Here is a 16,584-nt window from a genome sequence, read left to right as displayed (position 1 = left end):
TGATTTGTTTTTCTGTTAATATATTTCATTGTATCTCATTTGAAAATAAAGATTTTAAGAGCAGTGATTTTACCCTTCTCTTCCTCCATCTACCTTCAAAGAAGCTTAGTTAAAAACTCACTTTAATAACCTTCTCAAAATGACAAAATTACAGAGATTGAAAACAGATTAGTGGGTTCCCAGGGTGTAGAGACTGGAGGAAGGAGTGAGTGTGACTATAAAGGAGAACAAGAGGGTTCTTTGGTTTGATGGAACAGTTCTGTGTCATTGTCATGGTGGTGCTTATGCTAAGCTGTACATAGTATCTAACTGCAAAGAAACACACACACACACACACACGAGTGCATGTGAAAATTGAATAAAGTCTAATAACAGTATTGTAATGGTGTCAGTGATATTGTCCTATAGTTGTAAAAGATCTCACTATGGAGGGAAGCTGGTTGGAGATTCCCAGAACTCTATGTATAGCAAAATCCTATGATTTCATAATTATTTGAAAATAAAACGTTTTTTAAAAAAAATCTCTACAGATGGTAAAATGAGATTTTAACTAGAGAACAAACTGAGTGTTAAAATGCAACGTAAAGAATGGTAAATTGGAAACCAGCAAGCCTGGGTTCTGACCCTGGTTTGCAGGTAGACCCCTGGCTAGCCTCTTAACTTCTGGGCTTCATTTCCTTTTCCGTAAAATAAGAAAATTGTGCTCGAAAATCCTAAGATCCCTTTAAGCCCTGTGATCCCACGGGGTGTGTAGATTTCTGTAAATCCGTGAGTTTGCCAAGTTCTAGAATGAACGTCGGTGAATGTTAGATGGCGTCCAGAAGTTAGGGCTTGTCTAGCCTTGCAGCAGACACGGGGTCCATTTCTGTTTCTGTCTGTGTCTGTCTGCCTTGCGCTCTAACAGACGTGCGGTGGCGCGGTGGCACCGTGACCGCAAGGTGGTGAAGGGCCCTTGGGGTGCCTGTATGGCTGTGTTAGATTACACACGAAGCCCCGTCCACTTCCATGCTACGGTGTGTGACACGGACAATAGCTGCCGCAGGAGCTCTGGAAGAGATCACTGTGGCTTCCACACCAGGAAGAAGCGGAATCCAGGTGTGCGAATAGACTAGTGTCGTCAGTTGCGTCTCTGAGTATGTTGCAGGGACCGGGTGACATCTCTCAGACGTGTTTTGCCATCACACTGGATTATATCCACTCATATGCGTCTTTATTCTGCCTCTGAGTTTAGATTTACTCTATAATTTGAACTGTTGAGTAAATAGGTGGTAAATTCATCTGGATTTACTTGACGTTTTCTGCTTTTCTCTCTCTCTCTCTTTTTTTTTTTCTCCTTGACCCTTTCTTCCCCTCCAACCAACTCCAGCTGAGAAAAGGAAGGGTGGGCAGACTGTGGATTCCAGCCTGCCGCTTCTAAGTGTATCTGATCCTTTCATTCCTCTTCAAGTACCCGATGCACCAGGTAGGTAAATCGAGCTGATCTGAGCTTAAGCAGCTTGATTCTTATGTCCCAGGGTCCCTTGAGAGTTGTTTCACCACTCCATAAAAAGGAGGTGAATTCCAGGCCCGTTATTTGTTTTTTGGTAACGGGAAGGGCCTGTGCATTGGAAGGAACCCTAGTCCAATGTGATTGTAACATGTTGGGGGGCACCTGTAAGCATGTGATAGAAGGAACAAAATGCTCACAGTGGTTATCGTACGATGACTGAATTACTGGGGATTTCCTGTCCAGTTCCTGTTTTCCTATACTGTGCTTTTATTTTAGAAATAAAAGTTAAAGGGAATGTGAGCCAGGAGACCCAGGTTCCCTTCCTGGCACTTGAACTCTCTGAAAGCCTTCTGGGCTCGCCTCTTCATCAGTGAAGTAGTTTGGCCTGCCTGAGTTCAAATATCCCATTAGGGCTCCAATATCCTGACTTTTAAGTGAGCAGTCTAAAAAAGTAAGAAATTGTTAGTATGTTCTGATTGAAATAGCTTTTGAAACAGTCATTGGGTGTTTTCTATGTGGGGTTCACGGATGCCAATGATTTTCCTCCCTAATCTTCGCCATCCTTTCGAGGGTAGGGTGGGGAGCATGACATGTGGCATAGAAGCCACCCTTTCTCTTCTCTATCAGTCTTTTTGAAAAAGCAAATAAATCCAGTTATTTAGAAGCATCTAGCGCCCATTTTGTTCCTGATAGGTTTTCTTTTTTTCTCATTCTTACCCTTGCCTGTTCTTGCTTTTATACTAATAGGATCTGCTTGGTTCTTCTTCTCTCAGAATGTTAAAGGTATTTAACTGGCTCAAGATTGGAAGTGATCATGATATCTGTACCATCTACTTCCTAAGACAGACTATAGCAGTGGTACCATGATGGTTTTTATTTCTTGGGGCAATTTGCTGACCCTCCTTAGGGGGAGCAAATACTTGCCTTGACCTGGTAGTAAATTGTGTCACTTGATAGCTTGCTGGACCTGGACACAGGTCAAAAATACCTAAGGTCACTGAGGAATGATTCAGTACAGGATGGTTAAAGGGAAGGAAGGCATCAAGTAGAGGCCCTTTTCTCAGTTGTGTCCTTCAGGTGTGCCTGGCAGTGCGTAGACAAGCCGGTTTCTGGGAGAACGCTGGAAAAGTATGGGCTGCAAACTCAGGCTGGGGCCCCCTGGCCCCTTGTTGCGGCAGTCATGGGATCAGACGGGAAGAGGGGGTTACTGAGGCGTCTCCCTTGGACAGCCCGCGGGCTCTTGCCTTACTCTTTCCCAGATAGCCCATGAGCTGTGGAAGCTGGAAGGGCAGTCTCTTGGCACAGGCCAGAAGATGGGGGTCCACAGGCGAGGAGCTGTCCTCTGCCGCGGTCACAGGTGCCCGCCGGGTCAGGGATGAGGAGCCAGGCACACGTGCCAGGTGGCTCAAGAGACCAACTCCCAGTTGTAGAGATGAGTTGTGAAGATTGTGACGATGAGCCGTAGGTCGCTGGCTGCCATCCACCTCCCTTACCTTTCCTGTCTCCTGATCCTCTCTCTGTATTTCTCTCATTCTGGGGGATTCCTGCTCAAGTGATACTGGTGTTCACTTTAAAACCAAGTAAGCCATGGCCCCTCTTGGTTTTAATGGGAAATCGATTAAAATGGAACATTCTATAGAGAATTACAGGGGTATCTTATTTGCCTTATGATCCTCTGAAGACATAAATTAGACATGTCACTCTTTTATGCTCCAGTGAATTTCCGTATCATTGAGCATAAAATCGGGCTTCTTGTTGTGACCTGAAAGGCCCTAACTAATCTGGTTAGCCCCCTGGCTACCCCTCGAACCTGAGCTCATAGCATTCTTTTCTTCAGTCTTTCCTCCAACAGGCTGAGCTTGTTCCCACCTCGGGGCCTTTGCACATGCTGGTACTCTGCCTGGAAAGCTTTTCCTCCATCTCTCTTCCTTCTTGTCAGCTGACATTTGGGCCTCTGCTTAAATGTGGTCTTCTTAGGCCCACCGTGATCCCACACACCCTCGGTCGCACTTCCTGGCCTTTTTCTTCATAGCACTTACTATGACACTGTCTGTTTTCATTGCTTCATTATGTCTTTGCCCACCAGGATGTCACTGTCCTGAAGGAGGGACCTTGCTCTCCTACCCGGCGCTGCTTTGCCAGGCCTAAGAACACTTAGAGTTGGCCCGCAGCGAATATTTGCAGGTTGGATAAATGAACAAAGTAAAACCTGAGGCTGAAAGGCTTATGGTGGCCCCATTGCTCTTCATTTCTGTCCCCAGCTCCCAAATACCAGACTGCCAGCTCCATAGCCTTCCATCTGTGCCTCTGCCAACTCCAGCCAGGCCTCCCATCTGCTCTTAGAGGATGAATTAATGAAGGCACAGCCCGCCGTGTCAGGAAGCTGCCAAACCCCAGAGTGAAAGTCGTAGCTAGGCTGAGCAGAGCTTCACCTCCAGCCCTTCCTGGAGCCTCCAGAATTTGGACTGTGTTGCCGCCGTGTCTGAACTGTTGTATGTACTGTAACATTCAGCGTGTACACAATTCAATTCGGTGGCCTCTTTATCCAAGGATGTAGGTGGGAGATACACAGGATTGCCCTACATTCCTCCTTACCGTCTTGGAATGTCTGAGTGAAGAAAGACCTGAGAGTTTAGGGGCTCTGGGACCTCAGCAAATGGCAGGTTTGTCTTCCTCCACCTCCTGCCCCCTTAAGGACCCAGTTTTTCATGACTTCCCACCCACTATGGGCACCGGTCAGGCTTTTGGGTCAGTTTGTTTGTTTTGCACACATGGTTCCCTCCACACTCCACCTCCTGATTGTAGGAGTCATGAAATCTTAGACCCCTGACAACTATATGCCTTTTAATGACTTAACATTTTATTTTATGCTTTTAAAATGTTCTCACATATAATTTCCTTTGATCCACAAAGAATCCTGACTGGTGGGTATGTCAAGCAGTGTCTCATTCTCTGGGTGAGGAGCTGTGGCCCCGGTGCTCCTGTGACAGGTGCTGTTGTACACACTCCTTTGCGTGGCCCTCGGGCCCCGGGCAGTGAAGGTTTCCTTGTCTGGAGGTCAATAAAGCCTTTGACTGGAGATGGAGAGCTAAACTTAAGGTTTAGGGAAATACAAAAATGGGCTTGAACTTGTGAGACCTGGGTTCTACCCACAGAGTAGCTCCGTGATTTAATCAAACCACTTAAACTCTGTATTCTCATCCTCAAAACTGGGGCTGTTCAAACCCACCCCATGGAGTGGCTTGTGAGGTTTGGATGAAAGCATGTGTTTGCAATTGCTTTGTAAACTTTAAATTAGTATAAAGATAGGAAATGCTATAACAGCTTTGGTCCTGGGTCCTTATTCCCCGTGGGCAGTCCCACTCGTAATAAAGTCTTAGATGATGATATTTCTCCCTTACAGAAATTAAACTTGCTTTCTAACCTTGGACCTTTGCACAACTGAGAACCATTGAAGTAGACTTCCTTGCTATAATGATTATTAAACTGGGGGTAGAGAGGACTAAATAATTGGATTTTTTTGGGTTTTCATAAAGGAGCATTTCTATTTTCCAAAGCACAAAACAAATTTTCTTAGAAAGTCTGGCATTATAAATAAAAATTAAAAAAAAAAAAAGAAGAAAGTCTGGCATTAAAAAAAAAAAAAAAAAAAATCAAAGCCGTGAGCATTCGTGTGCCCACAGACCCGCCACATGAAGCCCAGCTCTGGTGAGTCTCAAAGCATTTCACTGATGCTCACGTACTGTGTGTGCATTTATTTCACCATCTGTTGAGAACAGATAAGCTATAGGTGGTACCAAATTTAAAATATGATGGAAGAGAATGGGATATTTTCCCTGAAAATTGGCTGAAAGATCGAATCTTTTTTTTTTTTTTTAAACTGGTAAGATATATACAACCCAAAGTTTACCATCTTTAAAGTTCATTAGTACATTCACCTGTTTTGCAACCATCACCATCCATCCACAGAACTTACAAAACTGAAACTGTCTACTTGTTAAACAGTGACTCTCCGTCCTCCCTCCTGCAGCCCCTGGCAACCACCGTTGCTCTGTCTCCGTGAACCCGGCTGCTCTACTTACCTCATCTAGGTGCAGTCATACAGCATTTGTCTTGTGACTTGCTTATTTCATTTAACTTAATGTCCACAAGGTTCGTCAATGTTGAAGCATATGTCAGAATTTCCTTCCTTTTTAAGGCTGAATTATATCCCATTGTCTGCATGTAGCCACGTTTTGTGTATCCACTCATCTGTTGGCCAGTGGAGTTGCTTCCGTGTTTCGGCTGTTGTGAATAGTGCTTCACGAACATGGGTGTGCAAATATCTCTCCAAGACCCAAGGTTCTTTGGGGCTTATATATCCAGAAGTTGAACTGCTACATCCTTGGTAATTCTATTTTTAATTTTTTGAGGAACCACTGTATTATTTTCCATGACTACGTCTTTTTACTTTCCCACTAACAGAGCACAAGTTTGAGGAAAAGCTTTTCATAGCAGCTCCTTCGTGCTGACCTCCCAACATCCGTGTTCCACAAGCCTAAGCAGGAATGCATTAGTTGCCCCCTAAGTGCCGCTTTCTGGAACCAACAGCTTTTTAAAAATGTGCCTCCTGGTTTATGGCACTTGATCATCTCTTTAAAAGTAGGCAAGAGAAAGCATGTTTTCTTAGTGGTTTGTAGTCAAGATGGGCGTTCCTCTTCGAGCTGTTTGCTGGCGTCTTCCTCACTTCCAACTTCTGTTTTGTGATGTTAAAAGGTCCAGAGTTGATCACCTCTGTGTCTTTGCTCTGGGAAGTTTGTCTCTCTGCACATTCAGTTCCCTGGAATGAAGTTGGAATGGGGCAGGGTAGTTGACTTTCACTTCAACTTGCAGATGTTACAGACAGTTTGGTGTCTGGTTCTCAATGACAGGAACTATTTAAAGTGACTAGATTTTAAAAACAGCATCTCTCATCACAAGACTTCAGACGGGATGTAAATTTCCAAAGCCACAAAGCTGCAGCAGCCAGACCCTCTTTTCTGATGGGGCTGCACCAAGCTCTGCCATGTTCAGTGGTTCAAGATGCTCATGATCGTATCCCTAATTAGGGCCGAGATGGTCCTTGAGCAGACCCGTAGTCCTTTTAGCCTAAGTAGACACCTGGCCTTTCTCTTTTGATATTTTGTAAGAGAGAAAACTCACAACTTGCAGCATATCCCAATCTCACATCAGGAGGCAGTTTTGATTACCTAACCTTAGGTTTACGGAGGGTTTAACCTTCTTACTTTGTGGTTGATATTTTCAATAACTACATCTTGAGAGAAACGAAAGAGAGGACTCCAGAATGGATTCACTCCTACCTCTTCCTCTCTTCCCCTAGTCCCCAATGCCCCTTGACTTATGCTTGAGAGGAGAGAGGGGGGTGTCCAAAAGATCCTTTTTCCAAGTCCCCTCTTAATTTTTCAAAGTACTAACAATCCTCTCCTTGAAGAGCACTCTCAGTTTCCAGTGCCCAGGCGAACTCCTGCATCACTTCGCTCCAAGGGTCCACCTTGTCCACCTTCTCAGTCCTTTCACTGCGATTTCAGTGCTTCTCCATGCTCTTAACCAGACTCATTTTTATTTGGGAACCCTAGAGACTCGAAAAACAACAGAGTATGGTAACAAGCAAGTGATAAGAAAATAACCACTGATGGAAAAATAGGAGCAGACAATTCATGAAAGAAGAGATAGAAATGACCATTCAGCGTGTATATTTTTTCTAAAGTCCATCATCATGATGAATCCAAGAAGAGCCATTTATGAAACAGTGAGATGCTGCAGCCTCTGCCATCAGCTTGGAAAGAGGGAAGACCCACCACCTCATGGGTGACGAGTGTCTGAGAAAGCAGAAGCGCTCAGACCCTGCTAGTTGATGTTCTCTTTCCTTTCCTAAGGGGCACCTGGGTGGCGCAGTCAGTTGGGCGTCCACCTGGTGAGTTCCTCCTCTGTCCCACCCCGCTGCCTCCTCCCACATTTCACTTTATGCAGGGACTTCTGCTTTTCTGATCTCACACCAAGGCATGGGAGTAAAACCTGGAACTCCACCCATTCTCACTCCTGTAATCTCAGGCACCTGGGGCTTCGTTAGATCTCCACAAGTGGTGAAGTGTTCGTGGAGGACTTGATTGAGGTTTGGGATCTTAAAGAATACTTCCTGCCCACGTTCCTGAACTCACCACCCTCTTTTCTGCACCACTCTTCCCTCCCACCACACAGAGTGTCTTTATATAACTGTAAGAGAGTGGAATTCCTAACATGAGTGACTTGAGGCCACTCCTCGATGCCCATGTGAGGCCTGTGGGCTGTGTCCTTGTGCCTCCCGTTACATCCTCTTCTGGGTTCTTCGTTTATAATGATCAAAAATGAGCAACAATAGCTTGAGATGTGACTTCTAATAGCCTTTACTTTTTTAAAGGAGCCAAAGCCTTAGTTAAGCCAGAAGGCGGAGTCTCTAGTGTCTAGAAGGTCTGGGTCCTAGTCCTAGCTGGGTCTGTGGCTTACCTGCTGTAGGCTCTCAGGCAGGTGGCTGCATCTTCTGGAGCTGGTTTCTTCATCTGTAAATGAGAAGGCTAATTGAATAAAATCCGAGGCTCCTTCCAGCGTCAACATGTCTTTGATGACTTGGCCGTTGTGCATGGGGCCATGTCTGTGTGAAACCCTATTCTCCTGTATTGATGGAGATAGACAGGCCCTAGTGGGCAGCCTGTGGGGGAAACTGAAGTCATGTCCAGGCTGTACCATGCCCCGTCTGTGACTTTGAGCAAGTCGCACGTTCTCTTGGTCTCTATCTCCATTCTTCTGAACTCTGTCAGTATTCCCAGACCCGCCCAGGGTTTTTTTGTGTGTGTGAATAAAGAATGAAAATGTTTGACATTAAACGCTACAGATGGAAGTGGTGACCATAGTTGCAGTGGCCCCTGGGCTCGCGCACTAAGTGAGACTCTTCTGTCGTCTGGGGAGCGCTGGGACTGACAGGCTGGCTTCGCACCTGCTGGCCACCTCACGTATGCTGTGGCTCTGCTCTCACTCCTGGTTCTCTGTCTGCTACGGCTCTGTCCCTGCTCCTCCCTCCCACATTTCAGGATTCGAGTATCCTCACGCAGCAGTGACCATGCAGGTGATCTGTGTGAGCTGAGTAGCCTGTTACTTGAGGTTTGGTCTGAAGATAAGCCCCCTAAATTTGGCAGCTCGCCCCATCCCCACCCTATTCCATCTGTCACACACACACACTTTTTTTTTACCCCCCCACATTGTCTTTTTGATAATGGTTAATCAAAATATTAGATTCTTGCTGAAGTACCTGACTTTACAGTTGATCTAGTCTCCTCCCCACCTCCCCATGGAAGCCAAAAGGCAGAGATGTGAAGTAGGGTATGAGAGGAGACCGAGAACTGGGGACACAGAGATCAGTAAGATACCTTCCCTGTCTTCAGTCCCGTGGTAAGGGCTGCAGGAGAAGTGAGTGCGGAGTGCTCAATGTGGCAGGGAGGATGGGGAAGGGCGTAGAGGGGATGACACTTGAATGACCAATACAAAAAGATGGTGGGAGGTGTGTCTGTTGCACAGTTGAGGAGGTAAGGACAGAAGTTTAAGGAATGACCCCACGGTTGCAGCGAGTCACTGGAAAGTCTAGAATTCGGACTCTGAATTTGGCTAGCCTAAGGTTTTGCACCGAGATAAACTACTGTATGAAAGATAAGCAGGTAATTTGGGGTCATTACTTTTTATCCATTGCTTCATAAGATTGCAAATATAGGAGTTCTAAAAGTGAAAGAAGCAAATAATCACTTTTCTGTACATGAAAGAAGTTCTTTTTGGGAATAAAACAAAAAGCTAGTGTTCAGAAAAATGAAAAATTAGACTTTTCAAGAAAATTGTCTTATCTTTGCCAGTATGCTAAAAATTGTCAGATATTTTTAACATCTTCTCTGCTAATAAAATGTTATTCACGATGCAAGATTAATGCTGATGTGGTTACACTTGTACACTTGGTTAGTAGTCTGGTTTTTTTCCCCCGATGTTGAGAAACCTCTTGTCTTCAATATGAGTATCAGGTGTAAATGAGAAAGGTAGCATATTGTCATTTAACTCAAAGATGTCTACATGCCGTACACTCCAAAGACAGTAAGTTGATTTCCCATATACAAATATATATTTTTCTAAAAAAAAAAATATATATATCTTTTTCTGCAGTGTGTTACTTGTACCAAAGCAGATTATCTTGCCAAGACACTAAAATCCATTATTTTGTTTCATCTGTGTAGTTATAGATCACCTTAAATAACACATCACCTAAAATTTGGTTTCAGTCCCTCAGCAAATACCAAGTTCATCTTATCTGGATTCCTGATGGCCTAGAAGAATGCAGAGTCACTAAAATGTTCTATACACATACTTGAACTTCAAGTCACTCTTTTTCTCAATTTTCATTGTAATTTTACCTTAATGGCATGGTATTTCTGTTATAGAAAAAAAATTGTTGGGGCACCCAGGTGGCTCAGTGGTTTAGCGCTGCCTTTGACCCAGGTCGTGACCACAGGGTCCCGGGATCGAGTCCCACGTCGGGCTCCCTGCATGGAGCCTGCTTCTCCCTCTCCCTGTGTCTCTGCCTCTCTTTGTGTCTCTTGTGAATAAATAAATAAAATCTTCAAAAAAAAAAAAATGTTGACAGGCTTTTAACCAAGCAAGTTATAGAATTTATGTGGTTTCAATCTCCTTGTAATTAAAAGGAGGTTGAGCTCTTAATTCCCTTCTTTCTGTAAGATTCTGTGGTTCGTTATTTTGTTTCAAGTAATGCTCTCTATCTTTAATAAGTTGAAGGTAAATAGAGAGTTGTTGATGGATCAAGACTGAAAAAATCATGAAGAAATCTTAACGTGTGCACTGACGTTATCAGGTGTGACACATCTGGTGGATTCTCACGCCCCTTTGTTTCCTAGCCAAAAGACATCAAAAGTAATCTACCTTCAGGTGGAAGTGCATTTCAGGAGATTTGGCCAGAGAGTGATAAGGGTGCCAGCTTGTCACAGGCTCTCAGTCGGCAGACAATAAATGATTGTTGAAGTTAACTTAGGCATATTTTGATTCACTTGGATTTCTAAATGCAAGTCCAAAATTTTTTTTCAAAACTAAGCCCAAGAAGTGATATGAATGCATAAAGATCTATATACATATGTTTATGGCAGCGTCATTTTTTAAAAAGATTTTATGTATTTATCCATGAGAGACACAGAGAGAGGCAGAGACCCAGGCAGAGGGAGAAGCAGGCTCCATGCAGGGAGCCCGACGCGGGACTCGATCCCGGGACCCCGGGGTCACGCCCTGGGCCGAAGGTAGACACTCAACCCCTGAGCCCCCCGGGCATCCCTTTATGGCAGATTTAATAGCTAAAAACTAGAAACAACTAAATGTCTGTCAACTGGTGAATGACTAAACAAACTGTGGTACCGTCACGTAGTGGAGCACTACCCGGCAACGAAACGGAGCAAACTCCTGACACCAGCCACAACAGGCAGGAATCTCAAGAGCATTGTGCTAAATGAAAGACATGAGACAGAAGGGGCCAAGCCATAGGGACAGACAGCAGATCAGAAAGCCAGGTCTAGGGGTCATGGGAAGGCACTGACCAGAATAACACACACTGGTACTTTTGGGGTAACGGAAACATTCTGCATCACTTCGGTGGTGCTCATGTAAACATGTGCCTTTGTCAAAACTCAGCAAAATTGTACACTTGAAATTGGTGACTTTTATTCAGTGTACCTTATACCTCAAATTTTATTTTTTTTAAGTTTTTATTTAAATTCCAATTAACACACAGTGTACTGTTAGTTTCAGGAGTACAATTTAGGGATTCATCACTTAAATACAACACCCAGTGCTCACCACCACCAGTGCCCTCCTTAATATCCGTCACCCAACTTAGCCATCGCCCTACTCTCCTCCCCTCCCGCAATCCTCATTTTATTCTCTCTAGTTCAGAGTCTCTTTTGTGGTTTGCCTCTTGCTTTTCCCCTCCTCTGCTCCTCTGTTTTGTTTCTTTATTTTATTTTATTTTATTTTATTTTATTTTATTTTATTTTATTTATTTTCTTTATTTTTTATTTTATTTATTTTATTTTATTTATTTATTTTTTATTTTTTTTATTTATTCATGAGAGAGACAGAGAGAGGCACAAGGAGGAGAAGCAGGGTCCATGCAAGGAGCCTGAGGCAGGACTCGATCCCAGGACTCCGGGATGACACCCTGAGCCAAAGGCAGATACCCAACCACTGAGCCACCCAGGCATCCCTCTCTACTTTGTTTTGTAAAGTCCACATGAGTGAAATCATATGGTATTTGTCTTTCTCTGACCTATTTCACATAGCATAATACCCTCTAGTTCCATCCGTGTTGTTGCAAATGGCAAGATCTCATTCCCTCAAGGCTGAGTAAACTCCATTGTGTATGCACCACATCGTTATCCACTCGTCAGTTGATGGACATTTGGCTATTGAGAATGCTGCTGCTGCTGCTACAAACCTCAGGGTGCATGTATTCCTTCAAACCAGTATTTTTGTATCCTTTGGGTAAACATACCTCAAATTTTAAAACAAACAAACTTAGGGCACTACCTTGAATGACTTACAAAGTGACTACTTCAACTGAGGAATGAATGCGTTTTTTGTTTTGTTTTTTTTTTTTTTTTTTTAACCAAGGGAAATAATCATTCTTATTTTGTTCCACTTTTTGTTTTATTTTGTTTTGTTTGTTTTTGTGTATTTAGTTTGTTGGGGGTTTTTTTGTTTTGTTTTGTTTTGGTGGGCAGCAAAGCACAGTTTTATTGAGTACAAAGCTCCTGAAGACAGAGGGGACCCAAGAGGGTGGCCCAGGAAAAAAACATTTTTAAACCTTGAACTTCGAAAGCTTGTTTTTAATTAATGGTAAGAGATGCTAACAGTGTTTGGTTTTGTGATGAATCTATACAGAAGTTTGACCACAAAATGTGTTTGCATAGAAAACTGTAAATGATCAGCTTGCTTTAATATCTCACTGCATTTTTGCTTTCTCTTTACCTCTCTGCCCGACCTAGAAAAACTAATTGAGGGACTCAAATCTCCTGACACTTCTCTCCTGCTCCCTGACCTCTTGCCTATGACAGATCCTTTTGGTAGCACTTCCGATGCTGTAATTGGTAAAGTCGTCATCTCTGTTTCTTCAGTCCTGCATGATATATGTGTCTGTCTCTAGAATGATAACTAACTGGTTAACAGATCCCTAGAATAGCCCTGCTCTGGAGTGGAAAATGCCACAAAGCTTCCTTTAATCTTATTTGTTATCACCGAAAGGAAGTGTTTTCTCTGCCTTCCAGGGGCACCACGCTGTTATTTTTGCTTTGCTCAAAAGCCTGACGTTTCTAGAGGGACCTTCTTACGAACGAGCAATAACGGGAAAATTCAGTTAGTTCCAAAAAGCTTCGTGAAGAAAGTTGCTTTCAAGCTGGGCCCTTACCTTTAGCAGATTCTTCTTTATAGGGCCTCTGTGTGTGCCAAGTATCAGTAACAGAAAACACTTGCCCAGTGGTGAAGCCCCATGAGTCGAATCCAGGTCAGAGGTGTGGGTATTGCCCTGTGCTCCTGCAGCAAGGCAAGCAAGACCTATGAGATGTCCAGGGCCTCTGTACCCCAGGGCACATAGTCCTAAAACTTAGGAAGGCCGTGACCCTATAGAGAGATGGGCCTCCAGCTGCGGGGTGTCCTACAGTGCAGAGCACCTCCCAGCTACATCATGGGGTGGGATTTGAAATGGACTAGTGGCTTTTGCAAGGCACAGAGGCTGACTGTCCCCAGGTTTATCCCTGAGAAAAGCGAAATTACTGTAAGATAGTACGGTGCCTCCCAGCCTGTGTCTTCTGACGTGGAAGAAACCTGCTGGGTGTCTCATGTTCTACATTTATCTCTAAACACTGAGATTCACCAAGACTAGTCCTAGCGGTAAGCCTTGCACACGCATGCTCAGCCAGTGAAGCCCAGACCCTGAAAGCTGCGGAAATAAAGTAACTTCTTGTGCTGTCCATCCTGCCCGGGCTGGCTATTTTAGAGACCCCGTAGAAGAAAGACTTCACAGAGTTGTCTAAAGAACCTTTTGACTCCTTTTCCCTTCCCCTTTGTTCTCCTTTCTTAATGCTGTGTTACAAAAGAAAAAGCCGATGTTGCTGTTGAGAGTCTCATACCAGGACTGGAGCCCCCAGTGCCCCAGCGCCTTCCATCTCAGACGGAATCTGTGACCTCGAACCGCACAGGTCAGTCAGGTGTCTCTGCAGCTGCGGGAACCGTTCATTGTGGTGGCCCTCAAAGTCAACCTTTGCACCTGCAGCAGGTGATCCTGGGCTGCTTTTGCAGCCTGGTCAGTTCCCCCTAGAATGGATGCTCGGTATGGTTAGTGATACCTTTCCATGCTAAAGAGCAGAGTACTTTTCGGAGCCATGTTCTTTGTAGAGTGGTACTCGGACTTTCTCGGCTGTTTCTTTATTCAAGATTCTTTTCACTGGTGGCAGGTTCCCTCCACCTCCTTCCTTAAAGAACTCTGCCGAGCTGCAAGGATGACCTTAACCCCTCCAAGGTTTCTGAACCGCCTTTCCATCTAACGGTGTCAGTCACTTCGTGGAGCTCATGCTCTGGATGTTGGCATTCTATTCTCAGCACAGTGCTTTTATCCTATATGGGTGATTTGTTCCTAAATTGTAGACAGTGCTAAAATCTCTCCTGGTCCAGCATTGCTTTCCCCCTAATTTCAAATCCTTAATACAATTCCTTAATTGTCCATAAATCCAGAGTTGATAACCTGCATTTTTACTGAGTCCATAGTTACCTTGGTAAAAGTGTCTCATTTCCTAACTTGGAACAGAAGACAATTAGAAGTTTGGGAACTATGAAAATAAACTCATGTAGGTGGGGGGAAAAAATGAATATAGAAGGCGATGTGGTTCCTTCCACTTGTGCTTTCGTGACTTTCCTTTTAGAAAACTTCCCCGGAGAACAATTTGTATGTTAAAATGCTTGAACTCTGGATTTTTGTCTTCCTTCTGTTCGTTAACTAAAAGTACAATCATATATTCAGACGAGCAATTCAAATTTAAAGAATAATATTAAGAAGCAAGACCATTTTATCTTGAATGAGAATCTGGTTGGGTTCTAGAAAACACTGTTTAATCATGTCATATTCTGCTAATAATAAGCCCAAGGACAACCCCCTCCTAGTCAACTCAGATACCTCATCCTATGGTACCTTTTCCCACCAATGTTTAGGGGAAAAAAGTTTAAATGAAACTTTTAAGTTATAAAGTCCTTTTTCCCAAATGGCATTTGCTGAGAACTGAGTTGCTAAAGTTTTATCTGCATCTCGACCACATATTTGCTTACCCAGCAACCTCTGAGCAAAGAATTATCCCATATTTGTATGTTCATGTTCAGAGGAATCTAGAAATACGCATTTCCATAGATGAAAACGCAGGGGGCTTTAATGTGTCACTTGGGGTTTTCTGTCTCCTGCCTTGGCTTGTATGTGTGACATGTAAATGCAGTAACTTCAAGGCTACGCTCTAATGTCATGATATTGTATGTGCCGTTTAATGCCATCACTGACCTGGGATGTTGTCAATCTGGACTCAGATTCTCTCACCGGGGAAGATTCCCTGATTGATGGCTCCCTGCTTTCTAACCCTACTACTGACCTTCTGGAAGAGTTTGCCCCCATAGCGATCTCTGCTCCAGCCCATAAAGGTAAACGCTTTCCTGTCCTCGGGCTCACATGTGTCCTTCAAGGAGAACCGAATGACTCCTGAGCATTTTCCTTACCAAAAGTCTTTGCCAGGGAAGTTTTTCAGCCCCCTCCTTCCTGTGGAAAACCCGAGTTTGTACTCTTAGCCCCTGGGTTATAATCCCTCTCAGGAAGAGTGCCCAGTAAGGCTCAGACAACAAAGTGGCGGAGGCATAGCTTTCTGGTGTCACGTGGAGCGCAGGGTATTCCACGTTCTCCATTAAAGGCAGAGCTGTAGATGGTTGAGTTGACCATCCACTGACTTGACTGTCATTATTAATATGATACGTGTTAACCTTAGACCCTAAAATTGTCTCATCCAATCTGATTTAAAGATTTTGGGTAGCAATTGCTACAATAAAGCAGGCCTAAGTCCTCGAAAGTCAGCCTTCAAGGAGTGAACTGACAAAAGCTTTAAATTTTGACTTAGGATTGATTACTGGATTTCTCTTTCTAATCTCCCATTTTCACGTCTTAGTCCTGGGTTGATACTGGTTTGAAATGCTGCGGGACAGAAGTAGCTTGAATGGAGTTCCCTTCAGGGAGTTTGTAAAAGTGACGGGCACAGAGCCTGGCTTACTGTGTGCAGCATTCACTAAACCTCTTTCTGTACTTGGGCAGCGAAATTGGTTTTGTGGAAGGGGCAAGAATATAGAAAAAGAACAATGTTGAGTTTATTCTGAAAGAAATTCAAGAAGGGAGCTTCCCCGAGATGTCTAAAAGTAATTAGCTTAGGGTTTGCAGGGGTAACAGTGGAGCTTTCGTTTTTACCCTCGACAGCATTAAAATGATCATGTTTTTATAGAGTACGTGTTTGACCAGGTATGCCTGGCAGGAGTGTGTCCGCAGCAATATGTAATCACAGAGAAGCATCACTTGCAAAATAGGTGCTCAGCGAGCACTTTGTGGCAGGAGAGTCTTAATCAGAATTGTGGAGAAAGCTCTAACATGCTTCTGCTTGAAATCTCAGTGCATGTGATCTTGGGCCCCAACAGTCCCCGAGGCATCAGAGTGGATGGAAAGTCGTTTTCCCCCAGCCACAGGGCAGCGAGTCCTTTCCAGAAGTATTTTGTTTGCCTTGTATATAGCAGTTGCATCTTTTTTTAAAAAAGAAAAATTAAATCCAATTAACTAACATTCAGTGTCGATAGTAGTTACTTTTTAAAGAAGCCCCTGCCCCTGGCTTTGAGGTTCTCGAGTTTTGTCTGTTAGGCCTCCGTTTGCTCAGTAAGGAAGATCAATGACTAATTCCCATGCCTTTGTGAATTATGGGCAT

General features: G+C 43.9%; 1 protein-coding gene across 13 annotated transcripts in view; it reads left to right on the top strand.

Moving 5' to 3' along the window:
- AAK1 (AP2 associated kinase 1) overlaps positions 1-16,584 on the top strand; it is a 156,071-nt gene that overhangs the window by 129,789 nt on the left and 9,698 nt on the right. For 4 of the 13 annotated variants that reach the window (XR_013389884.1, XM_077915717.1, XM_077915716.1 and 1 more), the window contains exons 17-20: positions 1,367-1,462; positions 12,583-12,684; positions 13,690-13,791; positions 15,161-15,271. Coding sequence is in view for 11 of the 13 variants with exons in the window: in XM_077915717.1 (XP_077771843.1) it covers positions 1,367-1,462; positions 12,583-12,684; positions 13,690-13,791; positions 15,161-15,271 (411 nt within the window). In the remaining 2 variants the exon portion in view is untranslated. The other 9 variants (XR_013389885.1, XM_077915722.1, XM_077915720.1 and 6 more) reach the window with 6 other exon arrangements.

This window comes from Canis aureus, chromosome 11, assembly GCF_053574225.1.
Source record: "Canis aureus isolate CA01 chromosome 11, VMU_Caureus_v.1.0, whole genome shotgun sequence".
NCBI classification, from domain to species: domain Eukaryota; kingdom Metazoa; phylum Chordata; class Mammalia; order Carnivora; family Canidae; genus Canis; species Canis aureus.
This window is presented reverse-complemented; position numbering and strand designations above follow the sequence as displayed.